General features: G+C 36.6%; 2 protein-coding genes across 3 annotated transcripts in view; one reads left to right on the forward strand and one right to left on the reverse strand.

Moving 5' to 3' along the window:
• Positions 1 to 25809, forward strand: part of CRLF3 (cytokine receptor like factor 3) — a 96146-nt gene extending 70337 nt beyond the window's left edge. The window contains exon 8 of the mRNA XM_084862763.1: positions 25687 to 25809. Within this exon, the coding sequence (XP_084718889.1) occupies positions 25687 to 25718 (32 nt within the window). The 3' untranslated portion in view covers positions 25719 to 25809. The remainder of the gene's footprint in view (positions 1 to 25686) is intronic.
• The window catches only part of SUZ12 (SUZ12 polycomb repressive complex 2 subunit), a 54174-nt gene extending 27138 nt beyond the window's left edge, over positions 1 to 27036 (reverse strand). Inside the window, exons 1-7 of one of the 2 annotated variants that reach the window (XM_084862735.1) lie at positions 26464 to 27035; positions 23871 to 23917; positions 23719 to 23783; positions 18013 to 18081; positions 7252 to 7301; positions 3251 to 3336; positions 739 to 970 (exon numbers count right to left, since the gene is read on the reverse strand). In XM_084862735.1, the coding sequence (XP_084718861.1) occupies positions 739 to 970; positions 3251 to 3336; positions 7252 to 7301; positions 18013 to 18081; positions 23719 to 23783; positions 23871 to 23917; positions 26464 to 26776 (862 nt within the window). In that variant the 5' untranslated portion in view covers positions 26777 to 27035. Of the gene's footprint in view, positions 1 to 738; positions 971 to 3250; positions 3337 to 7251; positions 7302 to 18012; positions 18082 to 23718; positions 23784 to 23870; positions 23918 to 26463 lie in introns of both variants that reach the window. The other variant, XM_084862736.1, reaches the window with a different exon arrangement.
• Positions 27037 to 27675: the final 639 nt, after the last annotated feature.

Below are 27675 nucleotides of genomic sequence, written 5' to 3' on the forward strand. Positions count from 1 at the left end.
TTAGTGTTCACAAATTCTTTTGAATGTTCTGTATATATGAAATTTACCACAATAAAATGTTGAGGTGGTGCCGGGACCGGTTTGGCTCAATGGATAGAGCGTCGGCTTGGGGACTGAAGGGACCCGGGTTCGATTCCGGTCAAGGGCATGTACCTTGGTTGCGGGCGCATCCCCGGTACGGGGTGTGCAAGAGGCAGCTGATCGATGACTCTCTCTCATCGATGTTTCTAACTCTCTATCTCTCTTCCTTCCTCTCTGTACAAAATCAATAAAATATATTTTAAAATAAATAAATAAATAAATAAAAATAAAATGTTGAGGTGGTAATGAATTTGTTTGCTGTGAGGCTAAGAAATTCCCATCTTTTCCATCCAGTGTTAAATTTATTATTTTACTATATGAAGTATGTTTCATCATGTAATAATGAGAACTTTACAAATTAAATACCACGCACAATAGCAAACAGTCCAAGAGCCTGGACAATCTACCATAAAATTATATCATTAGACTACCAGAGATTTGCAAATAAAAGCAATGCTACTAAAAAAAACATGAATTCAGTTCTAGTTCTGCATTATTTTGTTCCTGTGGGATGGCAGTTTTAAGAAATTATTACAATAACTCAAAAAGAAATAGACCAAGTTATGAATACTTTTAAGATATGCTGGTTTAATAATTTTCATTAACCATTGTAATCTCCTATCACAAAATCTAGTCATATCATTAAAATAAAATTACCAATATTTTCATTGGTTTCTCCATTCATCATTCCATTAAACTCTCTTCTTCCTGGACGAGTCACTCTAAATAGCAATGAGTAAGACTTCACCATATGGCTGTTACTAGGTTCAAATTCATTACTGGAAACTGCAAGGGATGGAAAATTTCCAGGTTTTGTTTGATTGAGGTCAGGATTCAAAGGCACCTGCTTTTTACCTGTAGGAACTTGCCTTATTGGACAACTTACATCCTGCAAAAGTAAAGATTATTAAATTATATTTATTTATATGTACAATTATTAGAATTACAACAAACTTGTAATCACAGCTATACGAAACATGCTGTAGGCCAAAATTCCCAAATGACATTCTAAAATTCTAACCACAGTTGTGAAAATTGTGAAGCAAAAAGAAAATTTGGAACAAGTACAATATATTCCAAATATTAACACAAATGTGGATTTCTCCAATATGCTGAAAATAATGATAAAGTATGTCCAATATTTAGCTGATAATCGAAGTTTTAAATTAGAAATATGAAATAAAAATCATGCTTAAACATTAAACCTGCTAATCTTTCCCCCTTAAATTTTACATTTTAACAAAAAAATAGATGAGACCATTAGAAATGAAAAGAGAGAATTATAACCTTATTGTCAACATTATGACATAAATAAATTCATTTAAATATGTTGTTTAACAGAGGCAATATTCATCATTTTATGAGTAACGTTCTGCAATTATATAACTAGAATTATGCTGAAAAAGCATAGGTGAAAAATTAAAAGACGCATAGGATTTTTATAACAAAATATAGTACATTATTTCATTGTAGCTTTTTTATTTTTTTAAACACATGTCCAATTTATTTTTAAAAATATATATATTTTATTGATTTTTTTACAGAGAGGAAGAGAATGGGATATAGAGTTAGAAACATTGATGAGAGAGACATCGATCAGCTGCCTCTTGCACATCCCCAGCACAGCCAAGGTACATACCCTTGACCGGAGTTGAACCCGGGACCTTTCAGTCCGCAGGCCGATGCTCTAGCCACTGAGCCAAACCGGTTTTGGCTGTAGCTTCTTTTTTAAATAAATACATGTTTATAGTAAAAAACCAAAGTCTAATCCACAAGAGTATAAAATGAAAAATGTTTTCCCTATCCCCCAGATCTTACACTCCAGAGATGACTAATATTAGTATATCTCACTTTCCAAGAAAATAGTTATGCCTATTATTTTTTGAAATATAAAAAAGGACATTATAGGTATATTCACATATTTTTGCCTAAATAAAAAATATATATTAAAAAATTTTTCACATCACTACATGTTATATGTGCATGGGAGTTGAAAGCATGGAAAGTGATATTTCTTAACTGCAAAGTTTTTTTTTATTTTTTATTTTATTGATTTTTAACAGAGAGGAAGGGAGATTAACTGCAAAGTTTTTAATAAATATATACTCTGCCATCTCCTCTCACCTTAGTCTATCCATACCAATGCTCTAGCACAGTGGTAGGCAAACTCATTAGTCAACAGAGCCAAATATCAACAGTACAACTATTGAAATTTCTTTTGAGAGCCAAATTTTAACTTCTTCTAACACCACTTCTTCAAAATAGACTCACCCAGGCCATGGTATTTTGTGGAAGAGCCACATTCAAGGGGCCAAAGAGCCGTATGTGGCTCGCGAGTTGCGGTTTGCTGACGACTGTTCTAGCAGTTTTCAAGTCCTGTATCACCTTACTATGATTTTGGAAGAATATCAGCAATAGGAACTTCATAAAACCCAAGGACTATATCTGTTGGTTTTGGTGGGTTGTCCAAGAAATTTAACCATTACATTTTTATGACAATAATTTCATCTTATAATAAAAACTTGAAGCAATGTATTAACAAGTTAAGGGCTGATAACGCTGGCAATATAATTTCTTAGCCTGAGAGGAATATTTTTGAAAAAATAATCCTTTTGGAAAAACTCTCTCTTAGCCCGTATTTAAAATTTCAATGGAGCCGAAATCGGTTTGGTTCAGTGGATAGAGCATTGGCCTGCAGACTCAAGGGTCCTGGGTTCGATTCCCGTCAAGGGCATGTACTCTGGTTGTGGGCTCATCCGCAGTAGGGAGTGTGCAAGAGGCGGCTGATCGATGTTTCTGACTTTCTATCCCTCTCCCTTCCTCTCTGTAAAAAAAATCAATAAAAAATATATTTTATTAAATTTTTAATGGGTATAAGAATAGACTTAAGTAGTAGGGAAGTAACTGAATTTATATCTTAAAATATTAAAAGATAGCTCTTCCCTTCACTGTCAGATTCCTACAGGAGAAAGTTTTATGCATATATATATACCTACAGCCAGACTAAGAAAACACACAGATCTGGGAGGTTGGCAAAGAGGTTATCAGTGTTACAATTCAAGCACCCACATATTTAAAAGCTTTTATGGTTTAAATACAAAGTATATACAAATGAATATACTCAAATTCTAAAATTATTTTACTTAATCTACCAATTTACTTATGTTACCTTTCTTTTTTTGTGGCAAACTTTCACAAGCAGGACTTCCAGAGTAACAGAATTTTGTTCATTTTCTGAGTTTTGTGATGGCTTATCTAAATAGAAAAATCAATACTTCATGTATTTTTTAAAATATATAAATACAGTACTCATTTTCCTAAAAAGTCTAGAAATTTCTAATATAAAAGACTTCTCAGAATTTTATTCATTCTTTTCCTTTTGTTAATTCTCACTCAATGATACCTTTTCCATTGATCTTTACTGACAATGGAAGGGAAGGGAAGAGACAGAGAAAAGCATCTATGTGAGAGAGACACATCAACTGGTTGCCTCTACACGTGTCTCAACTGGGGCTAATGATCGAGCCTACAATTGAGGTACATGCCCTTGACCAGAATTAAACCCAGGACCCTTTAGTCTGTGGGCCGATGCTCTAACGACTGAGCAAACTAACTATGGCCGAAATCAGTTTCAAATGTGCAGCAAACTCTTAAAAAGCCTTTACAAATAGTCACTTAAATAAACCTTTCACAAGACAATTGTAATTATCTTCTTATATACTCATTTTTCTTTTCTCCCTCCTAAATTGTTTTAATTATTGATTTTAAAGAGAGAGGAAAGGAGAGAAAGACAGAAAGAAACAATTGACCTGTTGGTTCTACCTATTTATGTATTCATTGGGTGACCTGGGATTGAACCAAAACCTTGGCCTATCAGGATCATACACTATCGTTGTAGGCCCTGTGAGTTTTCTTTTCATTCAAATAATGGCTCTATTATTTTAATTAAAACTAAAAAGGCTTACCGATTACTTCTGCTATAAAGATTTAATTACAACAATAAAACAATATAATAAACTGCAATTATAAAAAAAAAAAAAAAGACAAATATAGTTAAAGCTTCTTATTGGAGAGTACCAATAAAATAGTTCAAGAGGAAAAAACAATGAAATATTCAGGAAAGACACCACACATAGAATAAATATTTAAATTTTTTTTCCTAAAAAAATAAATTTTTTTCCTTCTTCCAACAGTTATCATTAAAAAATTTAGTTTAAAGACCAAAGAGATAAAAAAATGAATTTAAAAAAAGTTATATAAATATATTAGCATTTCAAAATAAAAATATCTATTTTTGACCTTTTCACCAGAATTTCTCTAAAGGAATCTCTTGGTTCACAAAGGTTTAAATATTTTAATTTAAAAATATATTCTGTATTATCTATACCAATTAACTAACATTATTTTCCATAATTTGACTTTATTTTTATTTTTAAAATGTTTTCATTGGCTTTTTTAGAGGGGGAGAGGGAGAGACAGAAATATCGACGAGAGAGAAACATCGATCAGCTGCCTCCTGCAGGCCCTTTACTGGAGGTTGAGCCCACAACCTGGGTATGTGCACTGACTGGGAATTAATTGGTGACTTCTCAGTTCATGGGTTGATGCTCAACCACTGAGCCACAATGGGCCATAGCTTATCTTTATTTTTTTTTATACTGTGCAGCCCCCTTCAGTGCTCACAGCTCAAGGGTAAGGAGGCTTGGCAATGGTTTGAGGCTGCAACTTCCTCTGGCATGGGTCCACTATGAGTGGACAGAGACATAGCTTGTCTTTAAAGTCTAAAAATATTAATAGGTCAAAATTTTAAATATTTATTCTTTCATCATCAAGTTTCAGTATTATGTGGAAGAATTATAATAAATGAATCTATAAACATACAGAAATAAAATAATTTTTGTCCTGAGATTCTGGACAACAATTTTTCTACTTAAAAAGTGTGCATAAAATGAATTTGAATCAGCCTATTTGAAAATTATATCCACGATAAAAATACTTTAATATAGCAAAAATAATCCAATAGCTAAAATGCAGCAACAAAACATTACTCTCTAAACATTACTTACTCCGAAAATAGCACCCTAATAATATTTGTGTATTCATTCTAAGCAGTTTCAAATAGTAACTGCTAAACAAAAAGTCTTCATTTAAAAAACAAAACAAAACAAAAAATCAGATTTTAGAGACCTGGATGTTGGTTTTCTATCCTAGTTTCTTAAAAATATTATTTCTGCCCTAACCAGTTTGGCTCAGTGGATAGAGCATCCGCCTGTGGACTGAAAGGTCCCAGATTCGATTCTGGTCAAGGGCATGTATATTGGTTGCGGGCACATCCCCAGAAGAGGTGTGCAGAAGGCAGCTGATCGATGTTCCTCTCTCATCGATGTTTCTAACTCTCCCTTCCTCTCTGTAAAAAAATCAATAAAATATATTTTTAAATATTTATTTCTTCCCTGGTCAGCATGGCTCAATGGTTGAGCTCTGACCCAGGAACCAAGAGTTTACTGGTTTGATTCCCAGTCAGGGCACATGCCCAGATTGCTGGCTTGATCTCCAGTTTTTCTATTGATGTTTCTACCTCTCTCTATCCCTCTCCCTTCCTCTCTCTCTAAAAATCAATAAATACTTAAAATATTACTTCTTAAAAAAACCCAAAAACTTGTAACAATACTTTGAATAGATGAAAGGCAATATATCTGCTTCTTCCCAAAATCCACTAATTTTATTATTATGGGAAATTATTTTCTGGAAACATAAGTATCAATAGAGTTTACTTTCTCATTTACTTCAGTAGCATCAAGATAAAATAAAAGCTTTAAGTGAATTCAAGCAATTTTTGAACTTTATACATGTTGTCATGTAGACATAACAGTTTAATCAAACTACTTTTCAATTAATTTCAACTAATTAATTCAACTAAAATTGGTTCAACTAAGTTAATATTAATTAACAAAATAATATTGATCAGTAAATATCACTCAATTACTATCAATTACTAACTTCAGTGATGGAGAACTTATATATGTTTTATGTAAGTTCCTGGGAACAAAGGATTCACAAATCTACAAAATTCAAATGATAAATTTCTAAAGTATTAGAGCCCATGTACTTTAAAAGTACCACAGAAAACCAAATAATGATTAGAAGTAAGGAGTCTATAAGATTATAAATAGGTTAGGGCAATGGTCGGCAAATGGCGGCTCGAGAGCCACATGCTTCAATCAGATTGAGGACATTTTTTTTTAGCAAAGGCCAGTTTAGGATTACCCTAATTAAGTTAATAACAATGTACCTACCTATATAGTTTAAGTTTAATAAAGGAAACTTAAAAGAAATTTAAGGCTCTCAAAAGAAATTTCAATTGTTGTTCTGTTGATATTTGGCTCTATTGACTAATGAGTTTGCCAACCACTGGTTTAGGGTGGGGAAATCTCAAAAGTGCCATTCAAGTTACTCCTACCAAAAATGGACCAGATCTAAAGCAAAACTAGAAGGAAGTTATACCACCTGTCAAAAGAGATATGAACAGAGCTCATTAATTGTTATGTGAAAAAAGCTATCAAACTGTTCTAATATAATCATTTTGTTTATTAAACTATTTGGGGGGTTTTAAGTAGGACAGCAATCTGCTCCCTTTTTAAAAAAATGTGTTTTTATTGATTTTGAGAGAGAGGAAGGGAGAGGGAGAAACATGAATGAGAGAGGAACATCATTGATTGGCTGCCTCCTGCATGGTCCCTACCAGGGAATAATCCTGCAACCCAGACATGTGCCCTGACTGGTGAACTGACAACCTCTTGGCGCATGGGATGACACTCAACTACTGAGTTACACTGCTGGGCTTGTACTTTATTAAAATGTAGACTCTTAAACTCCACCTTAATAGATCTGAGTCTTTGTAGGGCCTATGGATTTTAAATGAAGTGCCAAGATCTTTTCAGAATTCGGCACATCTCTAAAATTTGAGAATTGAGTTGCAAGTTACATCCTCCACATCCCATTATTCACCACATAAAGCAATAATGAAAAGCACTGAAGAGGTCAACTAACAAGAAGTATAACATTTATCAGACTCAACATCTTCTCCATTTTATAAATTTACATACATGAAGTAATTTTTTTAATTCACAATGGTGTTTGTTGTTAAATGCCAATGTTTAAAGTACATACCATTTTTGTGGAAGAAACCAGTAAAGGTAAGCTGCAGATGAGCTGACAAGCTAAACAGAACAAACAAAACATTTATCACTTTAATGCTCTATAATAAAAATAGCCTAGACTTTAAAACAACATTAAAATCAAAACTATTTCAGGTAATTTATAAATATTTGATTTTCTTATTCTTAACTCTATTTAAGCCCATGACTCCATGTTTTCCATTAAGTATGACATCTGAAATAGTGTCTACACATTAAAAAATAAACAAATATCACACCCAAAAATGAAAACACCAAAAGATTAAGGCAGATAAAATCAGACCACCAAATGAGAGGCAAGATGATTTACTGTGCTTTAGTGTTATATCTTTAAAATAGAAACAAGTTTCCCCACCTACCCCACAATTTTTTTTAATAAGGGTTGCTGAATCCAGGCAGTGTCTGAATATTCCAAAGCTATGGAAATTCAACCTTCTAACAAATATAAAAAAACATCACTTTCTACTTCAATGGGGGGAAGGGTAATATACAATTACAAATGACTGTTTCAACATGTCATTCCCACTACTAGTTTTAGAAGCAATAGAAAAGAAAAAAGAAAAATTATAAAGATCCTATTTGTTTTGAAAATACCTACTCACAATGAAAAACGATTAAGATGGGATAGAATAACAGAGACAACAGGCTTTTGTAGTATCATTAAACCACAAAATAAAACCATCTATTTGTTGATCAGAAGCCATTCATAACTTTCCAGAACAGTTTTTATAGTGAGATAAGACACCAGACCCGGGGTAGGGGTGGGGGGGCTATAGAGAATAGATGTTGGGGAAAGGGAAGCAGTACTGATCTCTTACTCAGGAAATTGACTAGGGCAGTGGTCAGCAAACTGTGGCTCTTAGGCCCCTTGAGTGTTCTAACACCACTTCTTCAAATTAGACTCTCCCAGGCAGAAAACAAACTTCTGCACATGGGCCACGAAGTTTCAATCGCACTGTACATGTGTGCCTACTGGTGGTATTTTGTAGAAGAGCCACACAAGGGGCCAAAGAGCCGCATGAGGCTCGAGAGCCACGGTTTGCCGACCACTGGACTAGGGTAATTGCCCTAGCTAGTTTGGCTCAATGGATAGAGCATCAACCTGTGGACTGAAGAGTCCCAGGTTCAATTCTGTTTATGGACAAGTAACCTCAGAGGGTGGAAAGCAACCAATCACCTCAATATTTCTCTCCCCCCCCCTCTCTTCCATTCTCTCTAAAAATCCATGGAAAAATATCCTCAGGTGAGGATTAATGAAAAAGAAAAAGAGCCCTAGCTAGTCTGGCTCAGTGTACAGAGTGCCTACAAACTGAAGGGTCCCCGGTTCAATTCCAGCCAAGGGCACATGCCTGAGGGCCTGCTGGAGGTAGCCTATCAATGATTCTATCATCATTGATATTTCTATCTCTCTCTCCATCTACCTTTCTCTCTGAAATCAATAAAATATATTTTTTAAAGGAGCTGGAGGGGGACAATGGGGGGAGAAAGGCAGACATATGTAATACTTTCAACAATAAAGATTTTAAATAAGAAATTTACTATGCCCTAGCTGGTTTGGCTCAGTGGATAGAGCATCTGCTTGTGGACTGAAGGGTCCTACGTTCGAGTCCGGTCAAGAGCACATACCCAGATTGCAGGCTGTCCACAGTAGGGGATGTGCAGGAGACAGCCAATTAATGATTCTCTCTCATCACTGATGTTTCTATCTCTCTCCCTCTCCTTTCCTCTCTGAAATCAATAAAAAAAAAATTTAAAAGTCTCTCTTTATTAAAAAAAAATTTGCTAGTGTAATGAATGAAAGAAAATAGTTAAAGGGTATAAGGATCCATAAAGGGTATGGTTTTGTGGGTTTTTTTTGGGGGGGGGGAGGTTAAAAAAGATGGTGATAATCTAGGCATTCTTATAAGCAGGAGGGGAGTTATACAGGGTTCACCCCAAAAATATATACATGCTTTGAATAAAATTATAAAGGAAGTGTTCATGAAAATACATCTCATTTTCAAAATATAGTAGAATCTAGACATTGTGTATCCAATTTTTTGGCACACCCTGTATAAAGACACTGAAGCGAGATAATATTAAAGAGCATGTAATAATTGGAAATTATAGAATTTCCACGTATTGGAATATACATTAGTCACAACCAGCCTATCCTATTCTTTGTTGCTTCATTTAAAAAACCTACATGCTAAAACCAGGATAATTTTCTTAAAAACACCATGTAGTATTCCTTTCTCCAAATTTTCTAATGAGTCCTTAACTGCCAAATCTTTTGTCTTACTGTTGTGTATAATATGGCTCCCATTTGTTTTATCGCCACTAAAGCCTTATATAGAAAAATAGGTTACAATGATAACATAAAGTATGAAAATAGATTACACTGACTAATTAGAGACAGAAAATTCAAGTTTGAATTCTGGCTTTAGTTATTCACCGTGATCCGATATCTGTAAAATGAAAAAATGATCTCTCAGGACTGAATCTTGCATAAAACCAATCCCCAACCATCCCAGAGCTTTATAATCAGAGAGCTTAAATTTCCTTTATAAGCACTTCTATTTACCATTTTGTCACTATTTTTTCCCCCACACAGGTTCTCCTTAAACAATCATTTTATTTTATCAGCACCCCCAGAACCTAGTAGTGTCTTGATAAATACTTTTTATAAGAATAATGATATCCTCCCAAGAGTAGAAAGATTTTTAAGGTCAGTGTAATTGCCATTACACTGTAGTACTTATAGTGTTATTTGCATTGTTTTTATAGGAAATGTGATTTTTAACTTCCAATTTTAAAATGCCAGAAACATCTTCTCTTACTCCAGAAAATATTTTAAATCAGTGTCACTCAAAATGTAGTCTGCAAACTGAGGTCTCATTGGGAAAATTTATCATTCCACAACAAGGTAAGAAATTAAGAATAAGAGTTTAAAAACTTTAATAGAAATTTAATATTGCCATAATATACAAGCATGTGATTAGTGTATTTACAAAAGTATCCATCTACAAAAGATGAGAAAATAAAAACAAACAGAAAGGTCCTTCATTACAGAGGGTTTGAGACCATTTTAAGTGGTACATTATGAGTTAAGTGAGATAGCAAGTACATTCAGCCATCATTTTAACATTGTTTCTTTGAGAAAATAAAATCCTCATTTCAATTAACCAATTTAAAAAAATCACTCTGGGAATGTAATTTGCTATGCACATTTTCTCCTCCTCTTCTCCCTCCTAAAAGTAAACACTCTGATTTGTACCTACAATAAAAGCAACAAAGAGGTGTAGTTGATCTTTTCCATAGGTGGTTTCATCAAAGGAAAAAGGCGTTTTTTTCCCCTTCCTGATTTACCCTCTTCCCTCTCTGATGACTACTGTATTTACATCTTATTAATTAAGCTAGATCAGAAAAAGGGAAGAAACATGTAGTATTGATTAGGCAGGGATATTTGGTTTTAGACTATACAGAGTCTAGATGATCAGTAGTAAGATATCAGATAAAAATTTGATTCATGCCAAAACCGGTTTGGCTCAGTGGTAGAGTGTCGGTCTGCGGACTGAAAGGTCCCAGGTTCGATTCCGGTCAAGGGCATGTACATTGATTGTGGGCACATCCCCGGTGGGGGGTGTGCAGGAGGCGGCTGGTCGATGTTTCTCTCTCATCGATGTTTCATGTTTCTAGCTCTCTGTCCCTCTCCCTTCCTCTCTGTAAAAAATTCAATAAAAAAAAAAATTATTTGGCACCTACTTTGTTAGATGTTAGTTACCTAACTTTTCTTATACATTTAATGCTATCTATAATAAAAGTGTAATATGCTAATTAAACCAGACATCCTTCAGACGACCTTCTAAACAAAGATGGGGCTTCGAGGGAAGCCTGGGTCCCAGGTGCCTGCTGGTGGCCAGAGGGAAGCCTGGTTCCTCTGGTGGCCAGAGGAAGCCAGTGCTGGCAGCAGAAGGCCTACTCTTGCACGAATTTTGTGCATCTGGCCTCTAGTAATGCATAAAGCTGAGAAACTGATGACTGCTCCAAGCCCATTATTTTGGAATCTGGTTTCTTTTGAAGTTCAGACACAAGAATGGGAACCCTTTGTAGTGAGGGAATCCATTACATATAAATCAATCACCTTCTAGAAATACTATGGACAAACATACTAGTAGAGGAATTATTGTTAACACCCATATTTTACAAAGGAACATTTTTTTTTAACAAAGGAATGTTTATAAAATTTGTACTTAACCACTTAAATTTTAAGAATCAGATATGCTCAGCAGTGAATGATACGGCACCTTCAGAAACCGATATGTAAAAAGAAATTTACAGCCCAGATTCTGAAAAAGAAACAACTAAAACTCAAGTATAAAGAGATAATAATTTGAAAACAACTTCAAAATGTACACTCAAGGCAGCCAAATTGTTAAAACAAAGGAGCTGAAGCCGGTTTGGCTCAGTGGTAGAGCGTCGGTCTGCGGACTGAAAGGTCCCAGGTTCGATTCCGGTCAAGGGCATGTACATTGGTTGTGGGCACATCCCCAGTAGGGGGTGTGCAGGAGGCAGCTGGCCAGTGTTTCTCTCTCATCGACGTTTCTAGCTCTCTTTCTCTCTCCCTTCCTCTCTGTAAAAAATCAATAAAAATATTTAAAAAAAAGAAAAAAAAAAGAAATAGAACCAGCTAGTCCTTAAAAAAAAAAAAAAAGGAAAACATCATATCTTATTAATGATGGAAAAGACATAGTCAACTCAAGGAGCAGTCTTAATCTCTAAGAGAGAAGGGTAGAGAAATACCTTAATGTGATATATGTATTTAAAATAACTTTCTTAGGATGAAGACCAAAATCCTTAAATAGCCTACAAGGATCTGCATTATCTGGCCAAGGCCATCTGCTTAAGCTTCATTTAATACCACTCTCCCTGTCAGCTACTCTGGCCTCAAATGACATATGTATAATATTTCCTTTATCTAGAATCAGTTATCTGCTCTCCTCTTGCCCTACTTAGTCCTATATTATCTTTCAAATATCAGTTCATTTTTTCAGAAAAGCCCTCCCTGACCATCACTATTTCCAAAGCCAGTATCTTAAACAAGAGCTGATTCTCTTGCTTTACACACTCATAGCTTCCCCACAGTTTTCTTTCCCGGCACTTATTTATATTTATTATATGATTATGTCTTTCCCCCCCCCAAATGCCAATGATCTTCATAAAGGCTGGGTCTTTATCTTTTTTGCTCACCATAATATCCCCTAGGACAGTGGTCAGCAAACTCATTAGTCAACAGAGCCAAATATCAACAGTACAATGATTTAAATTTCTTCTGAGCCGAAGCCGGTTTGGCTCAGTGGATAGAGCGTCTGCGGACTGAAGGGTCCCGGGTTCGATTCCAGTCAAGGGCATGTACATTGGTTGCGGGCACATCCCTGGTGGGGGGTGTGCAGGAGGCAGCTAGTCAATGTTTCTCTCTCATTGACGTTTCTAGCTCTCTATCTCTCTCTCTTCCTCTCTGTAAGAAAAATCAATAAAATAATTTAAAAAAAAACAACTTCCATGTAAAAAAAAAAAAAGAAATTTCTTCTGAGAGTCAAATTTTTTAAACTTAAACTTCTTCTAACACCACTTCTTCAAAATAGACTCGCCCAGTCACCCAGGCCATGGTATTTTGTGGAAGAGCCACACTCAAGGGGCCAAAGAGCCGCATGTGGCTCTCCAGCTGCAGTTTGCTGACCAGAGCAATAGGAGATAGTATATATAGTGTTTGGGAAGTGGTACACTAAGTAAATGGGAATACAGAAAAAAAAGAGATCTGGGCCTTGGAATAGTACAAAAAAATGTTTACCAAAGAAAGATTCCTAACTCTAAAGCTTAGGCTGTAATAACAACTATAGGAAGTGATGAAAGACATTTATCTTATTAACCTACCAAAATCAAAGGTTGGAAAATATCCCTAGTAAAAGTTGTAGTTCAGATATCTTTTGAGGAAACATCTCCAGCTATCAACAGTGGACCAGGAATGAAAGATGATTTAGGAGAAGAGAGAAGACATCCTGCTTCTCATCTCGCCCAAGGAAATATTTTTGGAAGCAACTCCAACTTGGAAATCTTTTCATGCTGACCTTTCAGCTAGTGGGGATGCACTTGTAAGTCAGGAATTATAGCAATTCCAAAATTGGTAGGATTAATAACACAAGAGACCCCTGGGAATCCTGCTAGAATAGAAAACTATTGAAATACCAGAGATTTATTCCAATAAGCCATAGTGCTTGGTCAAAACCCAAAGTAAATAAAAAGCCCACAATAAACTTAAGTGCCAGAACAAGAGCTCGAGAGGACAGGATATAAGATATTCTAAAAAGAAAATAAAGATATTTTAAATATAATCACACACACACAAAAAAAAGCAAGAGGAAACATCAGTATAAACTTGGGAGACTGAGGTGAGACAACTATAAATTTCTAAGATTTGCTCATTGCCATGGAATTTTCAGAAGCCATTTTGCAAGAAAAGCAGCAATGTTCATCAAGGGTAGGCTTTGAAACTGAGTTTTAAAGTTACAGATGACAATTCTGATCTATTGTCATGAATTGACCAACACCTTAAAGAAGTAAAAACCATGAAATACATGTATTTTTCTTTTTTGTTAATATTGTTTCCATTGATTTTAGAATGTGAAAGCGTGGGGGAAAGGAAGAGAAGGGAAGCATCATCGTGAGGGAGCCACATCAATTGTTGCTTCTTGCACACACCCCAAGTGGGGCAGGGAACCTGCAACCAAGGTATGTGCCCTTGACACACAACACTTCGGTTCAAGGATTGATGCTCTAACCACTGACCAACACTTGCCAGGGCAATGTTTTTCTTTTTTCTATCCGCCCATTCCTCTGATATAGGAGTGGAGAATGTCTGGCCCACAGGTCATAAAGCCCGCAAAAACAGTTGGTCTAGTCCTGGCAAGACATTAGAAGTGAGTTAATTAAATATTTGACCAAATATAGCAGGCTAATTTTTAAGTTGATAAAAATTATCAACTTAATTTTGTATGGCCCAAGAATGATGTTATAAATATCCAAATGGTCCTTGGCAAAAAAAAAAGGTTCCTCACCCCTGCCCTAGTAAATTTCTGCAATTATCTGTCACTAGTAAGACAACTATTTATCTAGAGTAGAAACTACATAAAAAATCCTGGAACACCAATTTCATTTTGCACGGATAATGTTGGGAATTTGGTTTGGTTTATAAATCACTATGTCATAAATAGGCCAGACATTTGATTATTCTAACTTTTGAGCTGTAGTACTATATTATTTTTGTATATCTTTATATTTCTCTGGAACTTAGGAGCTTCTTTGATTATCCTGATATTCCCCTAGAACTCAGGAGCATGAAATACATTGGGTTTGGGAGTGGAGCTATTACAACTTTGGAAGTGCTGAAAGAACATTGTTACAGTAGAAAACTAAGATTACAAATTCAGGATACAGTTAAACTGAACAAGATTTCTACATCTGATATTGTACAGAATAAAAATATAAATGAAAGATATACTTTTTTGTATATGATTTAAGATTTTTACTAATAGTTAATGGCATGGAACAACAAAGATTTATTTTGTCCTCTTTTAAGAGAATTTGATCAACAATTTTACAAGCCAAGTTTTATAGTGCTGGCATTATATATTAGTGTCTAAGAAACATTTTATAATCCTGTGTGAGAAATATAGTAAACAATAGGATTATACCTAATTTGAGATGAGAAATATATTGTAGTCATTTAATAATACTATAAGGTTTTGGAGGTAAACTTAAAATGAAAGAATTTCCCAGGAGCATCACTGAGACATTTTGGGGGTGGGGGTTGAAACAGCTAGCACATTAACTCAATACTTCCCCTTGGCCTAAAGTGCTATGCTGCGTATTAAGTATGGTCAGCTCCAACAGAATTAGGTTTTAAAAAATAAAATATCCCGCCAAGACCGGTTTGGCTCAATGGATAGAGCATCAGCTTGGGTCCCGGGTTCGATTCTGATCAAGGGCATTACCTTGGTTGCGGGCATATCCCCAGTAGGGGGTGTGCAAGAGGCAGCTGGTCGATGACTCTCATCGATGTGTCTAGCTCTCTGTCTCTCTCCCTTCTTCTCTGTACAAAATCAATAAAATATATTTTAAAAAATAAAATAAAATATCCAAAGGAAAGATATGTACACATATAATACCTTAATAAAAAATAAAAAAAATAAAATATTGCCCGGCCGGTGTGGGTCAATGTTTGAGCATCAACCCATGAACCAAGAGGTCATGATTCAATTCCTGGTCAGGGCACATGCCTGGGATGCAGGCTCGATCCCCGGTGATGGGTGTGCAGGAGGCAGCCCCTTCCTCTCTCTGAAACAAATTTTAAAAAGAAAATCTTGGGGATTGAAATATCCAACTCAATGGTCCCAGGTGGATCTTAAAGATTGAAAAAATTGTCTTTCAAAATAACAAGCAAGAATTCTATGCAAATCTCTGATGTTGCTATGAGCTGGTTAACAATACCCATTACAGTACTCGTCTAATTACTGAACCTACTGATCAAAAAGAAAATTATTGTGATTATTCAGAGAATTAACCAGCATGTTCTATCTCCCTCATATGACTCCCTACTCCCTCTAAGGCAAGCTCTGTAATATTTATCTAAGACAATGTCACAAAGAGATAGTAGTAGGGTTCAGCAGTGATGAAGGTAGAAGTTTGAAAGGAAAGAAGAAAAGGGTTAAATGTTCTTCTTGGTTCATTCTTCCTTCTCACATGAACCCCTAAAGACCTGAAGGGCAAACTATTAAGATGTTCAGTAGAAAAGAATCAGGGAGGTCAGAACACAGTTGACACTTTAAATAAAAAAGGCCTTGAGGATCCCAAGAGCTTTGTCCAGGGCAAATGACCAGACAAGAATCTGGAATAAAAATGCAAGCAAAGAATAGAGTGTACATGCACTGGGAATATTCCTGCATTGAAAGGTGCTTTGTGGGCAGGAATAGATTAAGTCAAGATCAGTGATTTCAGCTTCTAGAACAGATCATCAAAGCTTATTTACAAGTCAAGATTACCTACATATGGAAATAGAAATTACACTTTGGTCTTATAAGATTGCAAGATATAAAATAAAAATTGTAATTTTATAATTCAAGTAACAAAATATTTTTAATTCAAAAGCCAAACTTTAAATATAAGCATTTGCAAAAATGACATCTTACAGCAGTCACCAAAATGAGAAACCATACATGAAGTATCATTAAATCAGTGCATAGCCTATAGAAACTGGCATGATATGATTAAAACTTCAAATGGAAAAAGAGCCCTAGCCGATATGACTTAAAGGTCAGAGTGTTGGCCTGTGGATGGGAGGGTCCCAGGTTCGATTCCGGTTAAGGGCATATGTTCAGGTTGCGGGCTCGATCCCCAATAGGGGGTGTGCAGGAGGCAGTCAATCAATGATTCTCTCATCATTGATGGTTCTATCTCTCTTTTCCTCTCCCTTCCTCTCTGAAATCACTAATATATCTAAAAAAAGAAAAAGAAAAACCCACTGTGACAATTTTTTCAACTCTATTTTTTTTTTTTAAACCTGGTATTTTTAGTTTTGCATTCTCCCTAAAATGAGTCAATGAATAAATGCTAACTAAGTTCTTATTTCTCTTTAAAATAGTATTTAACTTTCTTTAGTTTACATAACAAAAATAAATAGAATAATACTGTCTAGGCTGTCAAATTACAGCGGGGAGATCTGGGGGAGATAATAGATCAACAGAAGGACTTGTATACATGCATATAAATACAACCAATGGACACAAAACTCTGGGGAGGAAGGGTATGTATTGGGGGGGGCAATGTTAAAATATGTACACAGATAATTTAATTTAAAAATGTAAATAAATAAATAAATAAATATTGTGCAAAGGGGGGAAAAAAAAGAATAATACTGTCTAGGAGTGGAAACATATTATCTATTAGGTCAGCTATTTAGGGAATTAGTTCTGGGTGTCACATCTGAAAACATACAATAGTAGATTCTGCCCAAATGTCAAATTTATTAAACTACCATGTGATAAACATATTCAAATAAAAATGAAGTTAGGAATATTTTGCCTGAATAATGTAAATAAGGGGAAAGACAAAATGGGGAAAAGAGAGAGCCTCTCTCAGATTTGAAGATGATACTTAGAAGAAATATGCTGTTGTGAGGCACCTGGCACAACACCTAACATAGAGTGAAGTACACTGTAAATATGAGTCTGTATCTCTTCTTATATGAATTACAACATTAACACCAACTGCAGAAGTTACAGAAATTTGAATTCAAAATCTAAGAAACTGAAGAAATCAACTGAAGGACTTGTATGCATACATATGAGCATAACCAATGGAGGAAAAACTATGGGGGGGATTGGTAAGGTATGTACACATATAATATCTCAATAAAAAATTTTTTAAAAATCTAAGAAACTGGAAATAGAAATAATTAATAATGAACACAGCTGCCTTAGAAAACATTGAGTTCTCAGCATTGGAGGTACTGAGATGAGGCTTAGGTATTCTCCGCCAGGGATGGTATAAAGGAAATAATTCCTGATTTGTGTAAGAGTTTGGACCATGTGATCTCTAAGGTTCCTTCTAACTCCTTATAATATTGAGGTAAACACTAGGGAAAAGATCACTATCATTTTCCTCTTTCCTCAAGTATGTCACTTAATGTAGGTTATCTTACCTATGAGATTCTTGCTCTCCTTTCATTTTCTCTACTTTTGTTAACATATCATCAACTTTAAATGTTTTCCTAGAAGAAACAGATAAACAAAATAATCACTTCTCAACTGGGAAAAACAAACATGTTACACTTTATTGTCACTATAATAGGCAAGTTGGAAATCTGATTTTTATTATTTTTATAAGATAAATTATGGTTAGCCATAACAATGCATAATACTGAGACAGTTTATGTTATAATATAGCAGACAAGCTTTCAAGTCCCATCTCAAATGCTAATTTTTCCATGAAATCTTTTGTAATTATTCCCAAACCTTAATTGGGGTTATTTCTCCTTACCTATGGCACATAGGTTTTTAATTATTTTAACATTTAGTTTCCTAAATGTGAAATTTTATAAATATTTTATTTCTCCTGCTATATTATAAGCTCCTGGTGGACAGAGATTGCTTTTTTTTCAAGCAGTCATATAATGTTTGGCATAGTGCCTTATACTTGGTAGATATTCAAGCATCTGTTGTACTGAGCCAAACAAATGCAAATTATGTATACTTTGAAAACATTCATCCTTTTATTAAGTAACCTGACAAATATGTGCTAGTACTATCACATAAAAATGAGTATTCTATAAAAAATATATCAAGTTAACATCCTCAAAGATTATTAGTAATGGCTAACATTACAGAATATCATATTAAAGAGATGGTTATCATCATCATGAAAAAATTTTAAAGTTTAAGGGACATACCCACATCAAATCATAAAAATATTACTAGCTTTTAAGAGAGTAATTTTTCTACAAACTAGAAACTTAAATTAAGAATTTAAGAATGCAATTTAAGAATTAATTCTAAAACAAGCCTAATCTTAAGCTGGTTTTCTATAAATGTTCTAAAAATAGAGGCTAAAAGTCTAAATCCATATGTAACATGTTAGTTGGGACAAATATTTATCATCATACTCATGCACTCTCTTCAAATTTAGGACTTGAAAAGTTTAATGTATTCTGCATTAACTACTTTGTAAAGCTTAAATTCAGATACTAGAAACTACTAATACCCTCATTCCTCAAAATCAGCTATTATACACAATTGCTATAATAAAAATTATGAGTAGAGAAATGTTAATGTATATGTGTTGCAGTAAAATACTGATAGGAAGAACAGAATTGATGGAATATATAGTTCAGGTGAATAAATAGCCTCCATTAACAAAAGACCCTTTTTAAAAAAATAAAAAATAAAAGCTTCTCTCTTTAACTTTAGAGTTATTGAAAACTTCATTAATAAAGTTTCATCCAATAGAGTATAGTAAGAAGTACTTTATGAAGGAGGGCAATACATTTTCAATCTCCACAGATAACAGAGAAGAAAGAAGAAAAACGTAAGATTTCTCTAGGCTAATCACAAAGATATCATAAATACTGAGCCCTAGCTGGTTTGGCTCAGTGGATAGGGCGTCAGCCTGCTGTCTGAATGGTCCCGGGTTTGATACCAGTCAAGGGCACATACCCGGGTTATAGGCTGGATCCCCAATTCCCTCTCATCATTGATGTTTCTATCTCTATCTCTCTCTCTCTCTCTCCTTCTCCCTTCCTCTTTGTAATCAGTAAAAAATGTGTATATAAAGTAAACAAACAAATACTGAAATGTACTATTGAGGAGAGTTGTAAAACTACTAAAAGTTTTTTTTAACAATATGTTAATGTAATGATTAAGATGAGATTCTATCTGTTGGGGGGGAAAAAGACTAAATCACAAAGTTCATCTCTTCCAAAATTATGGTGTTCTGCAAAAGAGAACTGGTTATTAACTACCATTTGAAACAGGTAAGATCATAAAGACAACCCATTCCTCCTTGAAAAAACAACAACCCATAAGCAACTATATAAAGCAACTATATAAAAGCAGCCCCAGTACCCAAGCAACAAGTATTTCTGTTCTTTAGAAAGGTACCACTACTTAGATCAGATATAAAAGGGAAAATAGTTATCAAAAAGTCATCCAAGAAAAGTATTTTTAAATTCAAGAAATTTTAGGAAATCTTCTTGGGAGGATTAAAAAACAGCTAACATAAAACTGTAAAAGGATTCAATAAAGGATGTCCTTCTCCTCACCAGTATTCCACGTTGTCAGTGTAGTGTTAGCCTACAGTTTGAATATATCTATGAAGTGAAAAGTACAAGGCTAGTTCTAAAAACATTTTGAGCAAAGGGATAATACTAAAAGCAATTTAGTAAAAGGAGTTCCAAAAAAACCCCAGTTTAAACAAAGACCATAATTACTGAGCTAAGTACCATCCTCACACCAACTACTTTAGACAGGGCAGCATTCATTTAAAGATATAAGTTGTAGTGTAATTTGTTAAAGATCAGTCTTTATGCTCTGGTCAGTTTGGCTCAGCGGTTAATGAGCATCAAACCAGGGACCAAAGGGTTGCAAGTTCAATTCCTGGTCAAATGCATATACCTCTGAATCTGCCCAGGTTAGGGTGTGAACGGGATGCAACCAATCAATGTATCTCTCGCACATTGATGTTTTTCTCTCTTTTCTCCCACACCCCTACTCTATCTTGAAAAAAAAAAAAATGGAGAACATATCTTGGGGTGATGATTAAAAAAATGAAAATTTGAAAAAATGAGTCAATGTCTTTGATAGGCCAGGGATATAACAAAAGAATTAAGTGATTCCTAATGCATTTTCCTCCCTAATGAATTCTTTTGTATGGAAATTACAAAGTGGAATTTATGTTTCTTGGCTGGCAAACTGCTTCAAAACTTCCCCAAAAGGTAATGTTTTACCTATAGGGTAATAAGTTAAGGGCTAGTTTAAAAAACTGCCTCCACAGTTAGAGATAACAGAAACATATCCCACGAGACAATCAAATAGTCTAACATGACAAGAAAATTATGAAGTTAGGTTTTAAATAAATATATTGTTTTTATCCATTTATGGGTTAATTCTAATTTATTTTGAAAACAATCATTTTTAAATATAAATTAGGCAACATCCTAGATGATAACCCCGCCAACCTTCCATATTAAAAATACTACAGGAAAGCCTGGCCAATGTGGCTCAGAGGTTGAGTGTAGTTTGATTTCCTAATCAGGGGTTGGAGGCTCAATCTCCAGTGGGGGATATTCAGGAGGCAGCTGATCAATAATTCTCTCCCATCACTGATGATTCTATCACTCTCCCGGCTCCCTTCCTTTTATGAAAAAAAAATATATTTTTTAAAATACAGGGAAAAAATTAACCACTATTTAATCAATCCAGCCTACTGTTTTTACACAGCCGACAATCTAAGAGAGGTTTTTATAAATATTTGCAATTGATTTGATGAGAGAACATTAATTCTAAACCCCAATTATGCTGTTATTTCTCCCCACCCTACAAAAATAAGAGTCCCATACTGCCCACCAGTAGGCCTATATTTCAAAACACTATACTCAACCCAAAGTATTTTGAATTTCATCAATTAAAAAATCTGAACACATTTGTTTTCTCTCTTTTTGTGTAAGTACTACATCCTACCGAATATCCTCAATTCTGTATCATAGACCACATAAAGTATTTACTCTCTGGGTCCTTTACAAAAAAAGTTTGTTGAATTCAGGCATAGAAATAATGAAGTTGACAGATAAAGAGCGAACAGACTTAATTCTGTTGCCTAACCTGCCACCCTCTTCCTAAGTATTTAAGTAAGTTTCACCTATTAAATACAATGCTCTCTCTAGATATTCAGAAATATTACCAGAAGACAAATAGTTTTAACATATCAATCCTTCAAATTCACCTAGGTCAGTGGTCACCAAACTCATTAGTCAACAGAACCAAATATCAACAGTACGATTGAAATTCCTTTTGAGAGCCGAATTTTTTAACCTTAAACTTCTTCTAACGCCACTTCTTCAAAATAGACTAACCCAGGCAGTGGTATTTTGTGGAAGAGCCACACTCAAGGGTCCAAATAGCTGTGTGTGGCTCACGAGCCCATTTGCCGGCCACAAACGTAGGTATGTAAAGCTAAGCTAAAGTATGTCTTGCCCTAACTGGTTTGGCTCAGTGGATAGTGTGCCAGCCTGCGGACTAAAGGGTCCCAGGTTCAATTCCGGTCAAGGGCATGTACCTTGATTGTGGGCAAATCCCCAGTGGGGGTGGGTTGAGGAGGGGGAAGGGGACAGCTGATCGATGTTTCTCTCTCATGGATGTTATTACTCTCTATCCCTCTCCCTTCCTCTCTAAAAAATCAATAAAATATATTTTTAAAAAAATAAAGTACATGTCTTGCTCTTAGGTTATAGATGGAAATCATGATGGTTGGCCCGGCCAGCATGACTCAATGGTTAATCGTCAACATATGAACCAGGAGGTCATGGTTCGATTCCCGGTCAGGCTATATGCTCCGGTTGCGGGCCCGATCCCCAGTGTGGGGTGTGCAGGAGGCAGCTGATCATGATTCTTTCTCATTACTGATGTTTCTTTCTCTCTCTCTTTCCCTTCCTCTCTGAATCAATAAAAATATATTTAAAAAACAAAAACAAACAAAACACACCATGATGCTTACTTAATAACCAGTAGAAGTCTCCAAAGGAAACCTAAAAGGAGTTTACTTTAAAAGTCTATTGAAATAGCTTAATTGTTTTACCAAGTCAAGATGACAACACCAAATGCTTAGTAAAAACGTTATTTCATTTGATATGCTGGATAAATAACCCTGCATGTAGGACAAGAAATTAGCATTCAATTACATATGCTTAACATTGAATATTATGCCTTAGCTGGTTTGGCTCAGGGGATAGAGCGTAGGCCTGTGGACTGAAGAGTATCAGGTTCGATCCCAGTCAAGGGCACATGCCTGGGTTTCGGGGATGTGAAGGAGGCAGCCAATCAATGATTCTCTTTCATCCTTGATGTTTCTATCTCTCTCTCCCTCTCCCTTCCTCTCTGAAATCAATTTTTAAAAAATCTTTAAAAAATTGAACATTACAAATATAAGCTCTGATACTTCTAGATTCTACTTTAAGACTAAATGATTAAGATTTATTTTAAGGACACTCATCCCATTTACATCAAAAGTATTTCCTGGCCCTGGCTGGGTAGCTCAATTGATTAGAGAGCATCGTCCGAATATCATCAAGGTTCAATCCCCAGTCAGGGCACATACAAAAATCAATCAATCAATGAATAACTAAGTGGATGTTTCTCAATCTCTCCCTCCCTTTTTCTCTCTCTATAATCAATGAATAAAAAAAAGTATTTCCACTTTAGTAAGACCAAAGATATAAAATGACACTTTTTAAACTTATCAATATAGAAGCAAATTCTTTAATGCTAGAACATATAAGAAATATTAAAAAATTAACTGTTAAGTTTATGTATCCAAGATAGCTACCCTGAGCCCTCTAGTTAATATTTAAATTCTCAACTTCTATCAAACTTGAAAATAATTAGAAGTAAAGAGTGAAAACATGTCAGTAAAATCATTTCATTCACTTCACTACTAAATCATTTCTATTAAGAAAAAAAATGGTATTAAACTGGAATTTACAAACATGATACTTCTAAAATGATCACTTTGCAAACAATTCAACCTGCCACTCTTTTACCTAAGTTTTCATATTTAATCTTTAATTAGAAATTAAAGTACTTTAAAACAAAACTTTAACATGGTTTGGTTAACTTGAAATAAGACTCATAAAATGTACCTTTTGATGTTTGTTCGGGAGTTTCGATGAGACATGTAAGTAAGAGTTCTGTGCAAAAATATTGGCTATAAAAAAAGTTTTAAAAATATTAAAATTAAATAGGTGAAATTCTAAGAAAAAAATAATATTGATGAATTTTATTGATAACTTACCGCTATAAGATTTCGAGTTCGAAGAAATCTATAGATCTGCGTTGGTTCTGGGTAACAAAAAACAAAACCCAAACATTATCTAAATTTACGTATTACTCAGGTTAAGAAAAATACCAATCTAGCTCATGTAATCAGTATAGTCACCTGTTATGAAAGCCATGTACTAAATATTTACATCAAGAATATATTAGTATGTACCATAGATCAAGAGACATTCACAAAATTCATCTACATTTATTTGAAATTTCAGATGATCCAGTCTTGTTCTTAAGCCTTGCATTTCTAATGTAGGTACTTTTTTTATTTTTTAAAAGTAATTTATTGATTTTTAGAGAGGAAGGGAGGGAGAAAGATAGAAATGTCAATGATGAAAATCATTGATCTGCTACCTCCTGCATGTCCCCCACTGAGGATAGAACCCATAACCTGGGAATATGCACTGACCAGGAATTGAACACTGACCTCCTGGTTCATAGGTGGACGCTCAACCACTGAGCCATGGCAGCCAGGCTAAAGCATGTACTTTTGAAACTAATCTGTATGCAGAATTGAAAAGTATTTACATTAATTTAATTTAGCTAATTTAAACTATTAATATAAACCATATTCCCCAAAAAAGTAGCTGAAATAAGGTAGTTGGATTTAGCAAAAGAACCACTTATTGATGCCAAATAAAAATGAAGTTCCCACTTTTTGATCAGTCTTCTTAAAAAGTTATAGTAGTCAGCCAAAACAGAATAAAACTGTTATCTACATGTCCTAATAAGATATGATGAAAGCCAACATTAAAAGAAATCTGAAAAGCAAATTGTAAATTTTTCAATGAATATTTCTTTATAGTTCATTTTTATCTATTTCGCTCAATGTAAATATTATCTCAACATATAAATACTACCTCAACACATATTTTTAAAGTAATTGACAGATTCCCAAAAGCTTTTTAATGCTGAGTTTGATTAAAATTCAATTTGTTATAAAGACTCAGGTTATAGATAGAAAATATATTTTATACACAATACCATAATATCAATTATTGATCTATTAGTATTGTTCCTTTAAATAAAGCAGTATCAAAATGAAATGACTATATTATTAAATACATCAAAGCATTTAAACTAATCTGAAAAGAAGGTCAATATTAGAGAAGAATCCAGTTGTTTTGTGGCTAAATCTAGTTCTTAATGACAGTTCACTTCTCCATGGTAGACACAACAGAAAACAAAATAGCTAACACTTTCTTGGAAAATTATCTTTTCAACATTTAGAAATAATTGTTCAAATATCCACTGAATCGTTAGTTTGGTTTTGTTCTAAACAAACTAAGAGATTATATTTTAGAAGGGGTACAAATGGGTATGTTTATTGTCATTACTGAGATTCAGTTCTCCGCCGTATTTCCAATTTAAATCCTCGCCAGCTTTTGAAATTAATCAAAAACAAAAGTAATGCGACTCTCCCTTAAGGTTCAATATAGATCCCAATAAAAACGGATATTCCGTGTATTAAATCCCAATTAGAATTTCATGAAGCACTAACGAGAGAATGAAAGAAAGGTATTACACAATGTACTATGTCTTTCCAAGTACAGCTGATACCATGCCCTGAACATATGCCACGGGGAAAAAATTGTAAATAAAGACCTTCGGCGGTAGAGCGGAGTTTATTCAAGTTTTGTGAAGACAGTGCTCACGATCATCCAAAGTACAGCATTCACACAAAAGCAAAATGGAAACCAATCTCGGGGCGGCCGTAAATATTTATAGCCGTTGTGTTCCTTTTTAATAAATTCTATTGTTTGTCCCCCTTTCCAAATTAGGTCGTAGTTTTGCCCTCGAAGACAGATCATAAAGCAGAAAACTGACCCAAGAAAAGGTTCCGGAATTAAGACAAGTTAACAACGCGGGCACATTTCCGAGATGGTCTCGAGGTAAGCGAAATGCTTCCTCCACACTCCCCGTCTCGGTGTGTGTATCCGTGAAATGGGCGGACAGACGTGAAAGGTTTCAAAGCCCCAAAAGGTGCCGTGTTCATATAATATGCACACCAAGTTGGTGCGTGGGTATTTATTCCTTTTTTTCTAGGTGGTGGCGGTGGGTTGAGATAAGATGATGGGATGGGGTGGTGGTGATTGGGGGTGCGTCGGCATTTCAGACTCATGGCAATTCTGTCCATTTCAACAGACTCGATTTGCTCCCCAAAACCTCCCCCCGAAACCCTTGAACTTCTAGAGCACGAAAGGCACGAAAAGACCAAGCACGAGCCTTGGGATCTGACTGCGGATCGAGACCGCACAGCCCGACAGCCCAATGGTAACCTCCACCGGGAGAAGCCGGCCCCTACCGCGAGGCCCCGGTGCCCGAGCTCCTGGGCAAACCTCCGGGGAGTCGGGACCCTCACCTGGACTTGCGATCCCACTTTCCCCCAAAAGACCCCAGACTCGGAGCCGTGACCCCGGAGGGGGGAACAGCTCCCTCCACTCCCACATCAAGTCGACTCCCGGCGAGGAGGGGGGGGGAGGCCAGCCCGAGTGTCCCGACCCCCCGAATGCCGGAAGAGTGGGTATTTCTGCCCTCAAAGGCTCAAACGCACTCACTCTCAAAGGCCTGGAGGAACAGCTCGTGGTCAGCCTGGACGTGCTCCATTTTCGGCTTCTTCACCGGTAACACGGCAGCCCCCGCCGCTGCTGCTGCCGCCGCCGCCGCTGCCGCCGCCGCCGCCGCCGCGGAGGAGGAGGAGGCCGAGTAACTGCCGCCGCCGCCTCCACAGCCCCCGCCGCCGCTGGATTTGCCGCCCGAAGCCGTCGCCGCCGCCACCGCCGCCGCCGAAGCCCCGAAGCCGCCTCCCCCGGACCCTGCGCTGGGCCCCGAGCCGCCCCCTCCCCCACCGCCGTGCTTCTGAGGCGCCATCGCGGTTCCTGCCTCCTCCCCCGCCAGCTACCCGCCGGGCGGCCCCGGAGAGTAAGCGCGCCGGCTCTACCCACCGCTCGTTCCCGCGGGCTCCGGCGGACCGAGGGGGGAAGGAGGAGAGAGGGGAGGAGAGGGGAAGGGAAGGGAGGAGGAGAGGAGGGAAGGAGGGAGGAAAAAAAAAAGTGTCTCCTCCTGAGAGCCCCGCTCCGTTCCCGAAGCCGCTCACCCTAGCCCGGCCTGGCCCCGCCCACTTCCCCCCGCCCGGCGTCCTGATTGGCCGGCGGGAGCGCGCGCCGCCCGGCCGCCCATCCCGTTGGCCCGCGGATCCCCCCGTCAGTCACGCGGAGGCTCTTCTCGCGGAGGCGCGGCTTGGTTGGCCCGTGCGCGCTGCCGACCGCGGGGCCCGGCCGCCTCTTTGAACTGAATTCGCGGGAAAATTAGGGGTCGGAGCGGCCTTCCTGCTGGCCCCGGTGCATTGTGGGGAGCGAGAGAGACCCAGCGAGCGGCTTAGAGAGCGGCTTCTCGCCTTCGGAGCGTCGTCAGTCACCGTCCCCAGGAGGACAGGACCCCCCTGACGGGAGGCCGGCCTCCGAGGCACCGGGGGTGAGGGGCCTCTTACAGGAACCCAGATCCATGGCTGATCAGCGAGTCTCTAACTTCATAGGAAGGGACCTGCCAGGGAGTTGGGTCGCTTCTCCTTTGAGGGGTTTCTCCCAGGCAGGTTCGAGTTCCCTGTCTCCTTGTAACCACGTGCCTCAAGCCACCCATGGCCGAACCCCCACCCAGCAAAGCCCTTGAAGACTGGGAGCAGCCAAGGGGTTGTGGTGCGACTGGGCTCCACCAAAGGAATCGATTTTTTTAAAACATATTTTATTGATTTTATTTTTACAGAGAAGAAG

Source organism: Pipistrellus hanaki, assembly GCF_964339955.1.
Source record: "Pipistrellus hanaki genome assembly, chromosome: 16".
NCBI classification, from domain to species: domain Eukaryota; kingdom Metazoa; phylum Chordata; class Mammalia; order Chiroptera; family Vespertilionidae; genus Pipistrellus; species Pipistrellus hanaki.